The sequence below is a fragment of the Rhinoderma darwinii genome, chromosome 5, assembly GCF_050947455.1.
Source record: "Rhinoderma darwinii isolate aRhiDar2 chromosome 5, aRhiDar2.hap1, whole genome shotgun sequence".
Lineage (NCBI taxonomy): Eukaryota > Metazoa > Chordata > Amphibia > Anura > Rhinodermatidae > Rhinoderma > Rhinoderma darwinii.
In genome coordinates, this window is record NC_134691.1 from 94,972,414 (window position 1) to 94,991,062 (window position 18,649).

General features: G+C 41.1%; 1 protein-coding gene across 2 annotated transcripts in view; it reads left to right on the forward strand.

The window, feature by feature from the left end:
• GAREM1 (GRB2 associated regulator of MAPK1 subtype 1) overlaps positions 1-18,649 on the forward strand; it is a 124,158-nt gene that overhangs the window by 82,436 nt on the left and 23,073 nt on the right. Inside the window, exon 3 of one of the 2 annotated variants that reach the window (XM_075826305.1) lies at positions 1,107-1,237. The exons of the other annotated variant lie outside the window; for it this stretch is intronic. Within the exon in view, the coding sequence (XP_075682420.1) occupies positions 1,107-1,237 (131 nt within the window). The remainder of the gene's footprint in view (positions 1-1,106; positions 1,238-18,649) is intronic. 2 annotated transcript variants of the gene reach the window in all.

Below are 18,649 nucleotides of genomic sequence, written 5' to 3' on the forward strand. Positions count from 1 at the left end.
TTCCTCGCCTACCATTGAAATCAATGGGAGGCATTTTCGGACGGTTTTGCGGAGCGGTTTACGCTACAAAAAGCTCGTCAAAATACTGTGCGTGCAAAGCGGTCATCAAAGCAAAAGGGGGCTAGTTTGAAGAATCTAAAATAAAAACTGAAAAAAAAATAAAAAATAAAAGTAAAAAAAAAAAAATAATATATATATATATATATATATATAATATACACATTTACACACAGTAAGCTTCTGTGTTGACACAGGTGGTACTTTTGCTGCTTGTGCAGATCAGTGTGGCGCACCTTACTACTTTTTATTACAAGGGATAATTTTTATTGTAAAGGCTGTTATTCACCGTGCCCCAGGTTGGCTTTTTTTCAGAGTATAGGTAGGCAAGCTGTGCTTTTACAGCAATTGTTAGCGACGCACAACCTCCCACGGGCTCCAACTAGGTTTTCATCCCTAATCATTATTGCCAATTGTAAATAACCTTTCTGAATTATATTTTTAGTGTACTCGGCCAGAGTCCTAAAATAAGCCATTTCAGTGTGTGCAAGAATCATAGCAAGACGCCACCTGCTATGTCTTAACCCATATATGCAGGATAATGCCACATTTGAGAAGAGGACGACTATAGGACTGCGCTGTTATAGTTGGTCATTTCATTTTTATAACACAAACCATACATTGAGGCTCATCTGCTTATTGATTTCTATTGTAACAGGAAAAAGGGAATGCTGCGTATATGGGTGTTCGAGGGCTGCAAGCGTTGCCTTGGATTATCATGTTTTCAGCATTGTGTATCTGGGACAAGTTGCTGCCTGGATTGCATCATTGAGCCATCTGTTTAACCTGCCGTAGAGCGTCCGAGTTCACTAATCTGTTATTTCCTATAGGATTCTGAAACCTTGTATTTATATGATAACAGTGATGTTAGGTAAACACTGTATTTCTTTATGTTGATGGTCATCCTATGATAAAAAATGTTCCATTTCACAATGCTGTGTAGAGTTATTTTACTTGACACAACAGAGTGGAAATTGTGGACATTTTCAGCTATGACTAATGTCCAATATAAATATCTTACAACACTTGTGTTTATCGTTTGTTTTCAGGACAGTTTAAATTGCTGGAGCAGGACCGGGATATTAAGGAGCCAGTGCAGTATTTTAACAGTGTGGAAGAGGTGGCCAAATCTTTTCCTGAGCGGGTCTACGTCATGGAGGAAATAACGTTCAACGTCAAGGTAGCACTTCAAGGAGAAATATTTCCCACTACTGTAATGATGAAGTGGAGAGGCTGCTTTATGTCTTGTAATAGGATGTAGTACAGTGCTCAGTACTTACCATAGTTGTTTGTAAGATCTGTAGTATTTTATAGCCTACTAGTTGGGTTTTATGTGACTCACTAGCAAGTATTTCAGTGGCTTTATCTTCTCATGATTGGGCTGTAAATCTACAGGGTTTTACACTGTTTCGGAAAGGTGGTGTATGTCTGTATGTGAGAAGTGATATGAAGGCAAGTGTGAATGAGACAGTGGGTGAAGATTGTGAGGAGGTTGAAACCTTGTGGGTGGAATTACAAAGGGAGGTAAACACTGAAAAAATTACTTTTGGTGTAATCTATAGACCCCCCAATATAACTGAGGAGATGGAAGGTCAACTATATAAACAGATGGAGCGGGCTGCACAGGCGGGTACTGTAGTGATAATGGGAGATTTTATTTTCCGGGATATTAATTGGCGTCATGGTTCGGCTTTAACTGCAAAGGGGAGACATTTGCTCAACCTGTTGCAGGAAAATTTTATGGGCCAGTTTGTGGAAGACCCGACTATAGGTGAAGCTCTGTTGGATCTGGTCATTTCTAATAATGCAGAGCTTGTTGGGTACGTCAATGTTTGTGAAAACCTCGGTAACCGTGATCATAATATAGTTAGTTACATTTGACATTTACTGTAAAAAAAACAAACACAGGTTGGGAGGGCAATTACACTTAATTTTAAGAAGGCCGATTTCCCCAGGATGAGGGCTGCAATTCAGGATATAGACTGGGAAGAACTAATGTCATATAATGGTGCAAATTATAAATGGGAGATTCTCAAATCGACTTAGGTAACAAGTATAAACGACTAAAATTAAATCCCACATGGCTTACACCCTCTGTAAAAAGGATAATACATGACAAAAAAGGGCATTTGAAAAATACGTATCTGAGGGTAGAGCTGTAGCCTTTGTAAAATATAAAGAGCTTAATAAAATCTGTAAAAGGGTAGTAAAATCAGCAAAAATACAAAATGAAAGGCAGGTGGCCAAGGATAGTAAAACAAATCCCAAAAAATTCTTCAAGTAAATAAAGTCCAAAAAGCCAAGGTCTGAACATGTAGGACCCCTAGATAATGGTAATGGGGAGTTGTTCACAGGGGATCAAGAGAAGGCAGAGTTACTAAATGGGTTCTTTAGCTCTGTATATACAACTGAAGAAAGAGCAGCTGATGTAGCTGGTGCCAGTGCTGTTAATATATCAGTTGATATACTGAATTGGATGAATGTAGATATGGTGCAAGCTAAATTAAATAAAATAAATGTGCACAAGGCCCCGGGACCAGATGGGTTATATACTAGAGTTCTTAAGGAGCTTAGTTCAGTTATTTCTGTCCCCCTCTTCATAATATTTAGAGATTCTCTAGTGACTGGTATAGTGCCAAGGAACTGGCGCAGGGCAGATGTGGTGCCTATTTTCAAAAAGGGCTCTAGGTCTTCCCCGGGTAATTATAGACCAGTAAGCTTATATACAGGATTATGTGACAAAAAATAGTAGTATAAGTGACAGCCAGCACGGTTTTACTAAGGACAGAAGCTGTCAAACCAACCTGATTTGTTTTTATGAAGAGGTGAGCATAAGCCTAGACAGAGGGGCCGCTGTGGATATAGTGTTTTTGGACTTTGCAAAGGCATTTGACACTGTCCCCCATAGACGCCTAATGGGTAAATTAAGGACTATAGGTTTAGAAAGTATAGTTTGTAATTGAGAATTGGCTCAAGGACGGTATCCAGAGTGTTGTGGTCAATGATTCCTACTCTGAATGGTCCCCGGTTATAAGTGGTGTACCCCAGGGTTCAGTGCTGGGACCACTATTATTCAACTTATTTATTAATAATATAGAGGATCGGATTAATAGCACTATTTCTATTTTTGCAGATGACACCAAGCTATGTAATATAGTTCAGTCTATGGAAGATGTTCGTGAATTGCAAGCTAATTTGGATGCACTGAGTGTTTGGGCGTCCACTTGGCAAATTAAGTTTAATGTAGATAAATGTAAAGTTATGCACCTGGGTACGAACAACCTGCATGCATATGGCCTAGGGGGAGCTACACTGGGGGAGTCACTTGTTGAGAAGGATCTGGGTGTACTTGTAAATCATAAACTAAATAACAGCATGCAATGTCAATCAGCTGCTTCAAAGGCCAGCAGGATATTGTCGTGTATTAACAGAGGCATGGACTCGCGGGACAGGGATGTAATATTACCACTTTACAAAGCATTCGGAAGGCCTTATCTAGAATATGCAGTTCTGTTCTGGGCTCCAGTTCATAGAAAGGATGCCCTGGAGTTATAAAAATAAAAAGAAGAGCAATGAAGCTAATAAGGGGCATGGAGAATCTAAGTTATGAGGAAAGATTAAAAGAACTAAACCTATTGAGCCTTGAAAAAAGACGACGAAGGGGGGAACGGGGGACATGATTAATGATTAATTTATATAAATATATTAATGGCACATACAAAAAATATGGTGAAATCCTGTTCCATGTAAAACCCCCTAAAAAAACAAGGGGGCAGTCCCTCCGTCTGGAGAAAAAAAGGTTCAACCTGCAGAGGCGACAAGCCTTCTTTACTGTGAGAACTGTGAATCTATGGAATAGTCACCGCAGGAGCCGTCACAGCAGGGACAGTAGATGGATTTAAAAAAAGGCTTAGATAATTTCCTAGAACAAAAAAATATTAGCTCCTATGTGTAGAAATTGTTCCCTTCCCTTTTCCCATCTCTTGGTTGAACTTGATGGACGTGTGTCTTTTTTTTTCAACCGTACAAACTATGTAACTATGGACGTTTTCCTTAGTGCTCTTCATCTGTATAATTCCTCCTCTGTTGACCAGACAATTTTCAGGACATAGTCTGAGTTCTATATTTACATGCAAAGGTTTCACTAGAATGGGAACAAGTAAACATGATCATGTTTTAGAAAGATCTGCTATTCCCTATAATTGTAGAGCCTGGTCATGTCCTAATAAGCCTGGTACTACTATAGTCTTGACTTGATCAGGGAAATGTGATCATAATTCAAGTAGTGATTTTCCCTACAATTCTACATTCTTGGTTGGATCATGTAAATCACACAGCGTATAATAGGTTACAAGGGACGTAATAATAAAATGAGGCACCTGACATGTAAACAAATGATTGTTTGGCACATAAATGACTGAATAAATTGTGATTATTATGAAATTATTTTCTAATTCCTGTCTTTACTCGATTTACAGAAACACTCCCTTTAAAATGTACCAGAATTTCCTACTACAGAAATTCATCGTCATCTTAGGCTGTGTATACACCAGCCTTGCTTTCCGTTGAGGGGTTCCATCTGAGCTTCCCGTCGGGGAACCCCTCAACGGAAAGGCAAACGGAAACCTTTTGCTCCGGTTGCATCACCATTGATCTCAATGGTGACAGAAACTTTTCTAATGGTTTCCGTTTGTCACCGTTGTGACAGGGTTTCATTGTTTTGACTGAACCAATAGCGCAGTTGACAGGAGGGGTCAGCCTCGGTCTTAACCTGTCACTCCATTTCTGAATCGCTTTCTCTGTACATTACAGTCTAGTGGACCATAAAACCACAGTTCTACTTATGCAGATGATCTATTCCAGATACCTCACTAGAGGAGTTTGCCACAGCTTTTTTATTTTATTTTATTTTTTTTATTTTCATACAGCATACATTTTTCCGGTTATACTTTCAGGATCTCCATATTAGGCAGGTCAGAAAAGTATGATAGATGGGGGTCTGACCTCTGAGTCCTTCGCTGTTACCAAGAACGAATGGCCCCTTCCCATCCAGAGTTGGCCAATTGCACAGTCATTTCTTCATACAAATGAATGGGACCATGTACGAAACAGCTGAGCGCCTCACAATCTCTGCTTGCAGCCATTCAGTAGAAACTTTCATTGTTTACTTCCAGTGGATAAAAATCTGGCCTAGCCAATTTAAATAGAAATATGAAAAAGTGAAGGACACATGTGACTCATTACAGTACAGTGATCAGAGCTGTGTCCCGTAATAAGACGAGCAACTGTGTGCCCATCACATGACCAGGACAGGTTTTTATCTACTGGAAGTAAAGAATAAAGCAGAGATCTTGAAAACCATGATGAATTGATACAGATCTGTATACAAGTATATTGGAAGATTATATAAATATTTATTATACAAATAATAATTATTTGCAGAAACGGTAGTACCCCTTTAAAGCAGATCTATCACCTGTATGATATAGAGGGGGATTTGGAGCAGAAACAATTCATCCCTGAAATGATACAGTAGAATAATGTAAATTAAGTTGTACGTTGTCACTGCCTCTCCGCTTAAGTCCAGCTTCCCCGTTCCCCAGTTAGTGATTGATCGCCTTCTCTACATTCATAGTCATACAGGGAAGGTTGTCAATCACTGGCCTAGCGCTGCATATAATCGGTGACCGGTCCGCTTTAAGAGAAATATGTTTTGTATTAGCGCCATAGTTATTGTCATTTTATATTTGTTCGCTATAGTACGATGGTGCCTCTATTGCAATAATAAATACCTAACCGCATTCTAGTTCAGCTGTGAATTAAAGGAGTGCTGCGTAGGCGATATTGATAGGATTTAAGCAATTGTAATACCTTTTCACCTATTTTATCCAACTGCTACTTCCGAGGGAGTCATGCTGCACGGTTCTAAGCAATAAAACCATCAACCATTCTAATAAGATATATAGTTTTGCTTATTCTTAGCCCTGATAGTTTCTAGAATGTGCATTGTGAAATTGTGATGTTATGTTCTTTTTATGTTGACTTTATGATTCTTTAAATACTATATGCACTCATAGTAACGTGGCAATAAAAATTGGTGTACATTAAAAATGTAAAAACAACTTTTTTTCAAACGTTGTGAGATGAGATAACTTGAAGCTTCAGGGCTGAAATATTCTGATGACATATAATGTTCTGCTTTTTAGCAGGTGCAACATTGTCATTGAGACCTTGTTTGGATCCAAGTCTCCAGATACAGCAATATCTACTTTATACCTGTCTTAAGTGTGTGTGTGTGTGTGTGTGTGTGTGTGTGTGTGTGTGTGTGTGTGTGTGTGTGTGTGTGTGTGTGTGTGTGTGTGTGTGTGTGTGTGTGTGTGTGTGTGTGTGTGTGTGTGTGTGTGTGTGTGTGTGTGTGTGTGTGTGTGTGGCCTTTTTAGAATAGATTTTTATTGAACAGATGCCCAAATACAAAGGTATCCATCCCAAAATAAATATCAATATCCGCTTACATGTGGAAATAAATTAATAGATCAGGAAGATGTGTTAAAAAGAATAAAAAGGGCTATAAGCAGGTATATGACTTCAAAACCCCCAGTATGAATGTAAAAATCATGAATTACTATAGAGAGGATGAGCGAGAGAGGGCAAAAAACGGTGAAGACCTGGGTAGAGGTGAAAAATCTGCCCTGCAATTTTGGTATTATAAATATATCCTATATAATTTAATTTTCTATATATATATATATATATATATATATATATATATATGCGTATATCTATAGATAGATAGATATACACACACAGCAGCAGAACCAAGCTCAGTACGTATATACAGTACCAGAAACACACTATGTACATATATACAGTACCAGCACAAATACATCTCCGTACAGAGAACATTTTCAAATTCAGTTTAACCCCCTGCCCTATAGGTTTGTACAGCGTAAAACTACAACTTGTCCGAACTATGGTAAGGATATGCTGGAAGATGTTTCATAAAAATAAAAAAAAATCATGCCACCCATCATCACGCTGCAGGTCCTACAGTGACTACAGTACTGTCACGGCTATGGGATATGTGGACGGCTGCTCCACAGTAGCGGAGTAGCAGCTGGGCAAACAGTCAATGAAAGTCTTTAGGACAAGAGTACCTGGGTATAAGAGAGGCAGACACTTGGCGTGGCAGGCAAACTCCAATCCGACACTATACTTCACACTGGAACAAACATAATTACGGGATACGGGAACACAGGATACGACTAAGGTACCATTTGCGATAACGAACATGGGCAGACACAACTATGCCCAGGCAAGGAGGAAGAGGGCAAAAGCCTTTTTATAGTTCCTGGTAGGATGGGGGAGATTTTCCTGGTGCATGCTTGCCCTTTAAGGATGGGAGCGAGCTCGCGCACGCCATTCACCGCAGCAGCCGAGGGCATTATTGTGTACCAGCGTCTCAGAGGAGGGAGAAGCCGGCAAGAGCTCACAGGTCTGCGGTCGTGGCCTTTGGCGGGTAAGTAATGCTGGTGGTCCGCTACCATCACAAGTACTGATTTAGAGGCAGAATAAACATTTACATTGAGTGACTCACAGGTGACATCTCAGATTCTAGTCTATGATAACTTCTCCCGGCCACGGTCCATTTCTGCAGTTCGGCGCTCCGATGTCTTCCTCAGGGGGATTTCAGTCCTCCTTTCCCCTCCTAGGATTCTACGCTGGATATTTTCACATTCTGGTATTTATTAACGGTCTGTTTGATTTGTTTGTGGTTACCTATATATGTTGAGCGGAAACATATATAGCTAACCACAGGGAAAGGAGCCCAGATTGGTACCCCTCCCTCCAATATGGGTAGTTGATCTTGTAAAGTGGCTTCTCATAAGTTTCTTTCACATTTGGTTCCTCCTTATCAGTGATCAATGGCGTTTACGGTATATTGGATGCACTCCTTGTATAGGTCAACAAAGCATTCCAATGGGTCTTTTCTGCGGACATCCGTCCATTGGTTGTTATATGTAGTTAAGTATCTCAAATCTTTATCTACCACATTGGTGAGGTTGCAGGAAAGATACCCAGGGACAATCCCTAGCCTTAGGAAAAGCTTGGCAGAGAAGCTGTCAGGGATACCCACGATCTTTAAATCGTTGTGTGAGAGCAGATGCCGGTTACCTAATTTTTTGTTGTTCAGTACAGTTTCTTCTTACCCTCAGAAATTGTCCCGTAGTGATGCTGCGTGTTTGATGATCAGGATGTGAGCTAAACTAATGGAAAAGGCTATTTGTAGCAGTCTCCTTTCGATAAAACATAATTATAAGATGATTGTCCTTGATTAACAGTTTCAGATCCAGAACATCCTCTGTGGAGTGAGTGAGATGATGAGTCAAATGTATATTAAATACATTTTGATTAAGGAAACAAATTAAGTTAATATATTCCCCTTTAGTGCCCAGCCACACGAAGACTGTCACCAATGAAACGATACCATCTTGATACTTTTCCCTGAAAGTCAGCAGATGAGTATGCGTGTGCCACCTCCCACCAACCAAAAAATTGATTTGGGTAAGATGGGGCACAACGCTCACCCATTGCTGTACCTGATACCTGTTTGAAAAATGTTCTATCAAAGACAAAATAATTATTCTGGAGGATAAAGTCCAGAAGATCAATGACAAAGGAATCATTCGTCCTATCCAAATTCGGTTGGAGATCCAGGAAGTGTGAAACAGCCACAGCCCCATCTGAGTGTGAGATATTGAAGTAAAGCAATTCAACATAGCATGTTACTAAAACTGAATCAGTGGGTATCTTTTCATTTTCCATTAATCAATGAAATGCAAATAATCACGCAGGTGAGAAGCCAATTTCAAAACCATAGGTTGTAGAAAAAAATCAATATAAGAGCAGATTTTCCCGCACAATCCACCAATACCAGAGACTATGGGATAACCCAGAGGGGTAATGATGTTTTTGTGGACCTTGGGGAGCAGGTAAAAGGTCAGTATGATCGGTGTATGTACTTGAAGGGAGGTTAATTCACATTTAGAATTGACACCATATGAAAATACTGACTCAAGGAGTTTGTCTAGCTTCCACTTGAAGACCCATGTAGGATCTGATGGTAATCTCTGATAGTAGTGCACGTTGTTCAACTGATGTCTTCATCTTGGTAATTGTTTGGTGGACAGGCGAGCTAATATATGTGCTAGATGGAAACGACACGTTTTGGTTTCAAATATATGTGGCTTATTTATGGCCATTTGGGGCAGCTCTCGTATTGTACAAAGGAGCGCCTCCCAGACACATTGTGATTGGTTACAAATTCTTGTGGGCAGATTTAATGTGCACAACTCAGAAACTGCCCAATGGACGTGCGCAGTTCGCATATCCGGACGCTGGGTACCGCTGCCTCTCCATTACCGGCTCGGTGATTGGTATGATACAATTGATTGGACTAACCTATAAAATTATTATATAAAGAAAACTACTCCCAATAACCATTTTCCCCTGAGGAAGCTGTTTATCAGTGATAGGTGTGGGGCGCTTTGCGGTGGTGGTGGTTTGACCAGACTTTTATTATCCCAGTCTCTCCCTTTTTTGTACAATTACTGTGGTTCCTGTTATTTGTGAGCACATTTCTTTGGTGTATGTGCCTTTTTGCCGGATCGCAAACCACAACGCGATATTGCAATGTTAAAATAAGACACTGGGCCATCCAAATCAACCCATTATTACTTGGAAATGTTGTAAATTATTTTAAGATATCCTTCTGTGTTATGTATTGTTTTGTTTGCGGTTTTTTTCCCATTATGAAAGTTCTTGAGTGTTTCCCTAAAGGGGAAGATTATTCTGAGACTTCCATTTCTTCTGTCTGCCCGCCCTATAGCAGTGCTTTTTTTTGTGAGTTATTTTTCTGTTGTGTACACCACTGGTGGACCGGAGAGGAAACCCCCATGAATAAACAACTTAAGGCTGTGTTCCATGTGATATTAGCCTTAAATCAGTATAAAGCTCAAGTATATGCGACTTAGGCCTCATGCACACGACCGTAAAAACACCCGTTATTACAGGTCGTAATTACGACCCGTAATAACGGGCTCATAGACTTCTATTGGCCACGGGTACCTTCCCATTTTCTTACGGGAAGGTGCCCGTGCCGTTGAAAAAGATAGAACATGTCCTATTTCAGGCCGTAATAACGGCACGGACAGCCCATAGAAGTCTATGGAGCTCCCGTAATGACGGGTGGCTATGTGTGTGCACCCGTCATTACGGCAGCGTTGCTAGGCGACGTCCGTAAATAGTCACTGTCCAGGGTGCTGAAAGAGTTAACTGATCGGCAGTAACTCTTTCAGCACCCTGGACAGTGAATTCCGATCAGAATATAGAGCAACCTGTAAAAAAAAAAAGACGTTCATACTTACTGAGAACTTCCTGCTTCCTCCAGTCCGGTCTCCCGGCCGTTGCCTTGGTGACGCGTTCCACTCGACATCCGGCCCGACTTCCCTGGATGACGTTTCAGCCCATGTGACCGCTGCAGCCAATCACAGGCTGCAGCGGTCACATGGACTGCCGCGTCATCCAGGGATGTCGGGCTGGATGTGAAGAGAGGGACGCGTCACCAAGACAACGGCCGGGTAAGTATGAATTTCTTTAACTTTTATTACAGAAAGGGCTGTCACTTCTCTCTAACCTGCACGGATAGAGAGAAGGGGCTGCCGATTTAGTGCAGTGCTATTTTGCAGCCAAAAACATGCCCGTAAATACGGGTGGAATACGGGTGACACCGGACCCATATTTACGGGCACGGGTCCGTAAATACTGGTGCAAAACGGGTCGAATACGTGTGACACCGGACCCGTATTTACGCCAGTATTTACCGGTGGGAAAAAATACGGTCGTGTGCATGAGGCCGTTACTGTGTGAGATTCCTGTAGTTCTCTATACAGTAATGTAAGCAGAAAAAATAATGGTCGTATTGAAAGAATAACAAAGCACAATACTATTCAAATTAGTTTTCACAATAATAAAGGTTGGATACCACCAGTTTTGCATCGGACGTCAAGAAGTCTGGTTGCCGTGACAACTAAGCATTTCAATAAACTTTCTTATTCACAACCGGGTAATGCGAGACCGAAAAGAGTCTTACTTATTCCTACTTGCGATACAGTCAACATATCTTAAGGTCCATAGTGATGAACACCTCGGATACTGTAACCATTTTCTGTTATATAAAATATAGAAATGTGTAAATTATCCTTTGTGTCCACTGTATGTCGCAGCTTCATATTCACTCAAATGCCACAGCTCCGTAGCTTGTCTGTCGTGTTTTCGAGGATCTTTATATGAACAAAGGGGGGAAATGAAACAACTTTTCTACGTCCGTTCTCTGGTGTAGAAAAGTCGCAAACAGTTCAAAAGTTGTAAAAATTTTGACTTTTTGGCCTTTTTCCGCCTCTCTCTCAAATTTTCTCATTCACTATATAATTGATGTAAATTATAGTGAAAACCTGCTCGTGGCTGCCGTAGATTTCACTCAGTGGTCCGCGGACAGCCGAAGATGCGTCAAATGAAGACTTATTTAGGGACGTGCGCCTCTTAATAATTTTGTTTCCTATTAAGACTGGGGTATGAAACGCCAGTCCTAATAAGTCCTACCCACAGTCTATTTAGGAGTATAGCTAGTATGAGAAATATATGCAGAATTCAAGCCTAAAGAAATATTTTGGGAATGAGCCATATTCTTATGTCAGTAATTATTTTACACATTTAGAGAAACAAAATTTAATTGCGACACTTCTGAAATCCTGATATAGTTCACGTATCAAATTTCGGAACCGAACAGACATTTGTGTTTTAAAGGCAACGTATCGTCTACATTTTTTGTCTATATTTTTTTTACTAATAAAACTAGATGGTGAAATATATATTTTTTCCGAATCTGTTTTTATGTTCTGATTGAAGATTTTTATTTTTTTTTAATTATGTTATGGCCCCACCTATCCTGCGGCGGCTCTGCTCTGTTAACAGCATTCAGAGATCTACCTTACAGTAGCCACATGGACCAGAGTAACCTGTAGACTGGATATGAGTTTTTAGTGGTCAATGTGCAGGAACGGGAGCCGTGTCTATCACCTACTGTCAATGATGAATCCTGTGTTATCTGCCTCCAGCTTCATAGTTCGTGTCCACACATGTCAGAAAAATCCGTAGCGGATTTCGCCGTAAATTTCCTACAGCATATCCTACATTGAGAGGAGTGACATCTGCTGTAAAAATCTGAAGCAGAAAATTACACAACAAAGGCATAATAGACCATGGTTTGTCATTTTCTCCGCCATTATGATCGTGTTCTATATTCTTATCAGGAGTGCCATGCTCTAATCAGGATTACGAGCCGAACAATGATGATTTTTATTAGCCTGAGAGTGGTCCGGTCACACTATTGCTGCACTAAAGTTTTCAGAACACAATAAGGGCTCATTCAGACTGCTGTATGCTGTACGTTGAAGCCACGCACAGCACACGGACCTATTGATTTCAATGGGGCTATTCACACATGGGTGAGTTTTCACGCAGCGAGTGTCCGTTGCATGTCCCATATTGGTGCGTTTTTACGCAGCTAGCCGCCCACTGAAGTCAATGGGTGCATGAAAACCACGGACAGCTCACAGATGACATCCGTGTACTGTCCGTGTTTCTCGCATCTATTGCATTGGAAAAAAAAGTGCTTGCAAGTGCATGAAAAACATGGCACACGCAAAGCACACTGATGCAAAAACGCAACGCACGTGGGCATAAATCTGTCACACTCGTATGAATATAGCCTGAAGGTTCCTGTGACTATGTAGGGACTTGAACTATAGATCAGCGTATTCTCATTTTATGCTGAACTAATATCGTACAGTTCACTTCACGTGTCTTCTTCAGTTGGTAATTGAGTGGGACGTTTTAATTAAAAACAATTATCGTGTATGTGCCGTGTACAGCCTCTAAATATAGTGACGCATGTAATCCTGTCCAGATCATCAATAAGCTCATGCATAATGTGTGCTGTGAAAGCCACCCGTACCTCATGAATGGGCAGTGTAGTATATAGCAATGCTGTGGAATTGGATAGGCAGGTAACGTTATAGCTGCAATGCTAGATCGTAGCCAAAGTATCTATTGTGTATAACGTCAGCTGTTTATCCATGAATAGAAATGTGACTCCAATCCAAATGGAAGAGGTTCTACATTACCAGACAAAAAGCCCATTGACACCATATTGGGTGACGTAGAATGTGGAGATTGATTTAACGCATGATGATTTCTTTACATGCTATTCTTGTGTCTGTACCAGAACATAGCCGTTTTTTCATAGTCTCATTCTGAGAGACAAAACTTTTTTTCCCGTGGCCGTATGAGGGCTCGTTTTGTTATGGCACAAGTTGTATTTTCCAGTGGTTCCATTTTTTTTAGTACATATAATTCATTTAAATAACTTTAACACATTTTTTTAGGGGGGATTAATGGAAAAAAAACCTGCAATTCCGTCGTTTTTTTTAAGTTTGTTCATCGTGCGGTATAAATAAAATTTTTAATTTTATTATACGGACTGTTACAAATGAGGCAATATCAAATATATATGTATTTTTTTTATTTTCACTGTATTTGCACTATAAGTGATGGGGAAAAAATGATTTTAAGGGGTTTTTAAACCTTCTAAGGATGATCTGTCACCTCTCCTGACATGTCTAGTTTTTGTAAATACTTGTATTCCCCATGAAATAACCGTTTTGGAATGTATTTTCTTAGACATTCCTCTGTTATTCCTCCTAGAAATTAATTACTAGATTGACAACTGGGTGCTACTATTCCCATAGTCAAAGGAATGCGTCCCTGTCCGCACTGATTGGACTTTGTCAGACAGACTATGTAGTGACACCTCCCACAACTGGTAACACTGGTTGTTTATTTGTTCATACATTTCTGGGAGGAATAACAGAGGAACGGCACAACATATAGTTGTAAGAAAATATGCTCCAGAATAGTTATTTCATGCAGAATGCAATTATTTACTAAAACAGACGCATCCGGAGAGGTGACAGGTCCCCCCCCCCCCCACTATGAAACTTGAATGAGCGATACTCTGATCGCTTCTGTAACACACTGCAATACTTCTAAAATGAATGACCATAACATGTTAGGAATAAATCCATGCAGCTTTAGTTCAGAATGCAGTCTGGGGAATGCTGTTGGTGCTCCTGATTTGTAGTGTAAAGAATAAAAGTGCGATTGTTTCCTCATTCGATGGCCAGGAAATTATCAGAGTTGTTAAGATAATACAAATTGTGAATAGTTTCCTCTCAGGAAGCAGTAGTATCCAGACCAGCAGATTGTATGGCCTAACACCGCCTTTACCGCGTCCCGTATTTCCTGCCCACTGATGTCACCATAGAAATGATTTGTCGCAGCCATTTACCCCTGGCTGATGTGCCCAATGACGTCATCTGGTTGAATGTGGCATCGTGACTTGTGGGTTTTGTAAGTACATCAGCATGGCTCTTCACTTGCTGACTACAAATGCTTTCCTGTTTCTCTGTGAGATGTTCTGTGAGCTCTTTGTACTACCACACTGGTATAGCTATTTTACATGCTCCTTTTATAGATGTCCCAGCGCCAATTTAATAATAGTTACTTATATTCAGAAATTTCTGCATCTAAAAAACAAGTTTTGAGGCCTCAAAACTGCTGACCGAGCGATATAAGGCAGGGGAGGGTATGGCAATCAGATCTATTGGCTCAGTCATTCAAGTTAGGCCGGAGTCACAAAAACGCAGCGTTTTGCGTCCGCAAAAGGCTCATAAAAGCTTTGTGTGTCAGCAGCATATGATGCATGGCTGCGTGATTTTCGCGCAGCCGCCATTATTATGACACTCTGTTTTTATGTTTGTTTTCATTCATAGTTTTGACTATCGGAAGTGCGTCCGTGTGCCTTGCGCCGTTTTTTACGCATCAATTACCTTGGGAAAAAAAGTGCTTGTGAGTACATGAAAAACGCATGGTACTCGAAAAGCACAGTAATGCAAAACGCACACGGACAGACTTACGTGCTTTTTTTACACGGGTAAAATCTGTCACACGTGTGAATAGAGCCTAAGGCTACATTCACACGAGTCCTAGCTTCCGTTTATAACCAAATCTGTTTTCAGAGTTGAGGGGTCGCTTGGCACTTACTTGCAGCACTGACTTAGAAATAAAGGAGTGGCTTACCTTTACTGGGGTACCTTTTCCTATAGGTTCTTCTGTGCGCCAATTTGCTAGTTTTTTTTTCCAGTCACTAGTTCAGATTTAACAAGACGCTATACAGATGCCGTAATCCAAAAAAAAGCGTAAAATAATTATTTTTCCAGTTTTCCAATCCTTTAGAGTTGGGAAAACATTTACAGATTATTCCTATCGTGGCTATCCCGTTTCTTACTTTTCTTCACCTCCTTGTCGTGTTTTTTCACTTCCCACAGCTGAGTTTATAATTGGTTCTCTATTATCCGTTTAGTGACAAAATATTAGGAGAACACTACAGTAATTTTGCAATCCATAATGCTGGTGCTTTTGATCCATTTCCATAGGAAATTAGTACAAGATAATAAATATTCCCATTTTATTCTATATGTGAATTACGTGAAACAGATTCAAATCCGTGTGCGGATTTCAATTCAATTGAAAATAATCAACAACAAAAAAAAATGATGGGCTTTTCGAGTGCGTGAATAACGCATGCCACTCGCAAAGCACTCTGATTCATAACGGACCAGATTCGCGCACGTTTTTCACGCGTGTGAATCTGATACGCTCGTGTGAATGTAGCCTTATTACAAGGTCCGCAGCATTTATAAGACCGATTTATCAATGTCTAAATATGGGATAAATGACAAAATGGAGCACCCGGTATAACAGGTCAGACTTTGTGCAGAGCTTGTTCTTATAGAACAGTCATTACTATTAGGAGGGATTCACACGAACGTGTATTGGGTCCGTGCGGGCCGCGTGGTTTTCACGCGCCACGCACAGACCAATACAAGTCTATGGGGCAGTACAGACAGTCCGTGCTTTTTGCGCAGCGTTTGTCTGCTGCGCAAAAAGCGCGACATGCTCAATATCTCCACGTATTTCGCGCATCACGCACCCATTGAAGTCAATGGGTGCGTGAAAACCACGCAGGTCGCACGGAAGCACTTCCGTGCGAACCGACTGAAACAGCGCACCATCTGTCAAAAGGATGAATGTAAACAGAAAAGCACCACGTGCTTTTCTGTTTCCAAACATCCAAACGGAGTGTCTTTGAGATGAGCGAACCCGGACAACCGAACCGAACTTCACCGGGTTCGGCCGAACTCGGCAATAAAATTTCCGGTACGCGACGTCAGGAGATAGTCACTGTCCAGGGTGCTGAAAGAGTTAAACTGTTTCAGCACCCTGGACAGTGACTTCCGATCCCAATATACATGAACGTGTAAAAAAAAAAGAAGTTCTGACTTACCGATAACTCCCGGCTTCTTCCTCCAGTCTGACCTCCCGGGATGACAATTCAGTCCAAGTGACCGCTCCAGCCAATCACAGGCCAAGCACAGGCTGCAGCGGTCACATGGACTGCGGCGTCATCCAGGGAGGTGGGGCCCGATGTCAAGAGAGGCGCGTCACCAAGGCAACGGCCGGGAGGGAAGTTCTCAGTAAGTACGAACTTTTTTTTTTAACAGGTTTCTCTATATTGTGATCGGCATTCACTGTCGAGGGTGCTGAAAGAGTTACTGCCGATCAGTTAACTCTTTCAGCACCATGGACAGTGACTGACGTCGACTAGACTCATCTCTATGATGGCGGCTGCGCGAAAATCACGCAGCCGCGCATCATACACGGATGACACACGCAGCTGTCAAGTGTTTTTTGCGCGCGCAAAACCGCAACGTTCGTCTGAATCAGCCCTTAGAGATATTTATTTATCATGAGGCTTGGGGTACTTTGTGAAATATCCCGCTGATACTGATCACAATTTTCACATCGAGCTCATATTGCCCAGTGTTAATGATTAACATGCCAGCGTGTATGGGCTTCTGTGTATGGGCAGCGTGTATGGTCTTCTGTGTATGGTCTTCTGTGTATGGTCTTCTGTGTATGGGCTTCTGTGTATGGGCTTCTGTGTATGGGCTTCTGTGTATGGGCTTCTGTGTATGGGCTTCTGTGTATGGGCTTCTGTGTATGGGCTTCTGTGTATGGGCTTCTGTGTATGGGCTTCTGTGTATGGGCTTCTGTGTATGGACAGTGTTTCAGGAACATGTGCACTGATCTATAGCCGGTGTTCTTGTAATTATGCAATGTAATTACTCCTCATTGATTAAACATAAAAATCAGTATAAACTGGATATTGCAAAATAAGCCCGGCACATTAAAATGTCATTCCACTTTTAAATAAGCACTTGACAGTCATAATAACTATTAGGTAATCATCTGTTCCTGCAAATATGCTCTTCCGTCTGTTAATTTCTCATCTACCTCCCACAGCTACAAAGATAGATGAACACTAAAAACACATTCAGTTCAGGTACTGCACAGTGAAGTCATTTTCTTTTCTATGTTAAAAATCCCCAAAATAAAATTTTATTAACATGGAGGATATACAGATTTCACCTTTCTGCACCAGGGAGTAACCTGTACCCACTGATTAGTGGTAAATTGGCAAATCCGGGCGTAAATGTATGCAATGGTGTTATTCAATTACATAATTAAAAATGTTGAAAGTTCTAGGAAAATCCTGCAACTGAATTAACATATTATTTAGTGCACTAGAATATAAACGTATACAATTTGCGAAATTCGAGATATGTTCACTTTTAATTACCATTTTATAGTGTATTTACATGTATAATCTACATGAAATTTAAGTACCCTAATGCACACGAACGTAAAAACGCCCGTAATTACGGGCCCATAGACTTCTATTGGCCACGGGTACCTCTTATGCTTACGGGAAGGTGCCGTTGAAAAATATACAACATGTCCTATTTCAGGCCGGAATTACGGCACGGGCAGGCACATAGAAGTCTATGGGGCTCCCGTAATTCCGGGTGACTACGTGTGTGCACCCGTAATTACGGGAGCGTTGCTAGGTGACGTCCGTGTATAGTCACTGTCCAGGGTGCTGAAAGAGTTAAACGATCGGCAGTAACTCTTTCAGCACCAGGGACAGTGGCTACCGATCACCATATAGATAAAGCTGTAAAAAAAAAAAAAAGACGTTCATACTTACCCAGAACTCCCTGCTTCTTCCTCCAGTCCGGCCTCCTGGGATGACGTTACAGCCGATGTGACTGCTGCAGCCAATCACTGGCTGCAGCGGTCACATGGACTGCCGCGTCATCCAGGGAGGTCGGACTGGATTTCAAGAGAGGGACGCGTCACCAAGGCAACGGCCGGGTAAGTATGAATTTCTTTTACTTTTATTATGGAAAGGGCTGTCCCTTCTCTCTATCCTGGTCGTGTGCATGGGGCCTTACTCTGTATATACATTACTTGTTACTGACCCTGAGTTACAGCCTGTGTTCTAGTTCTGAGC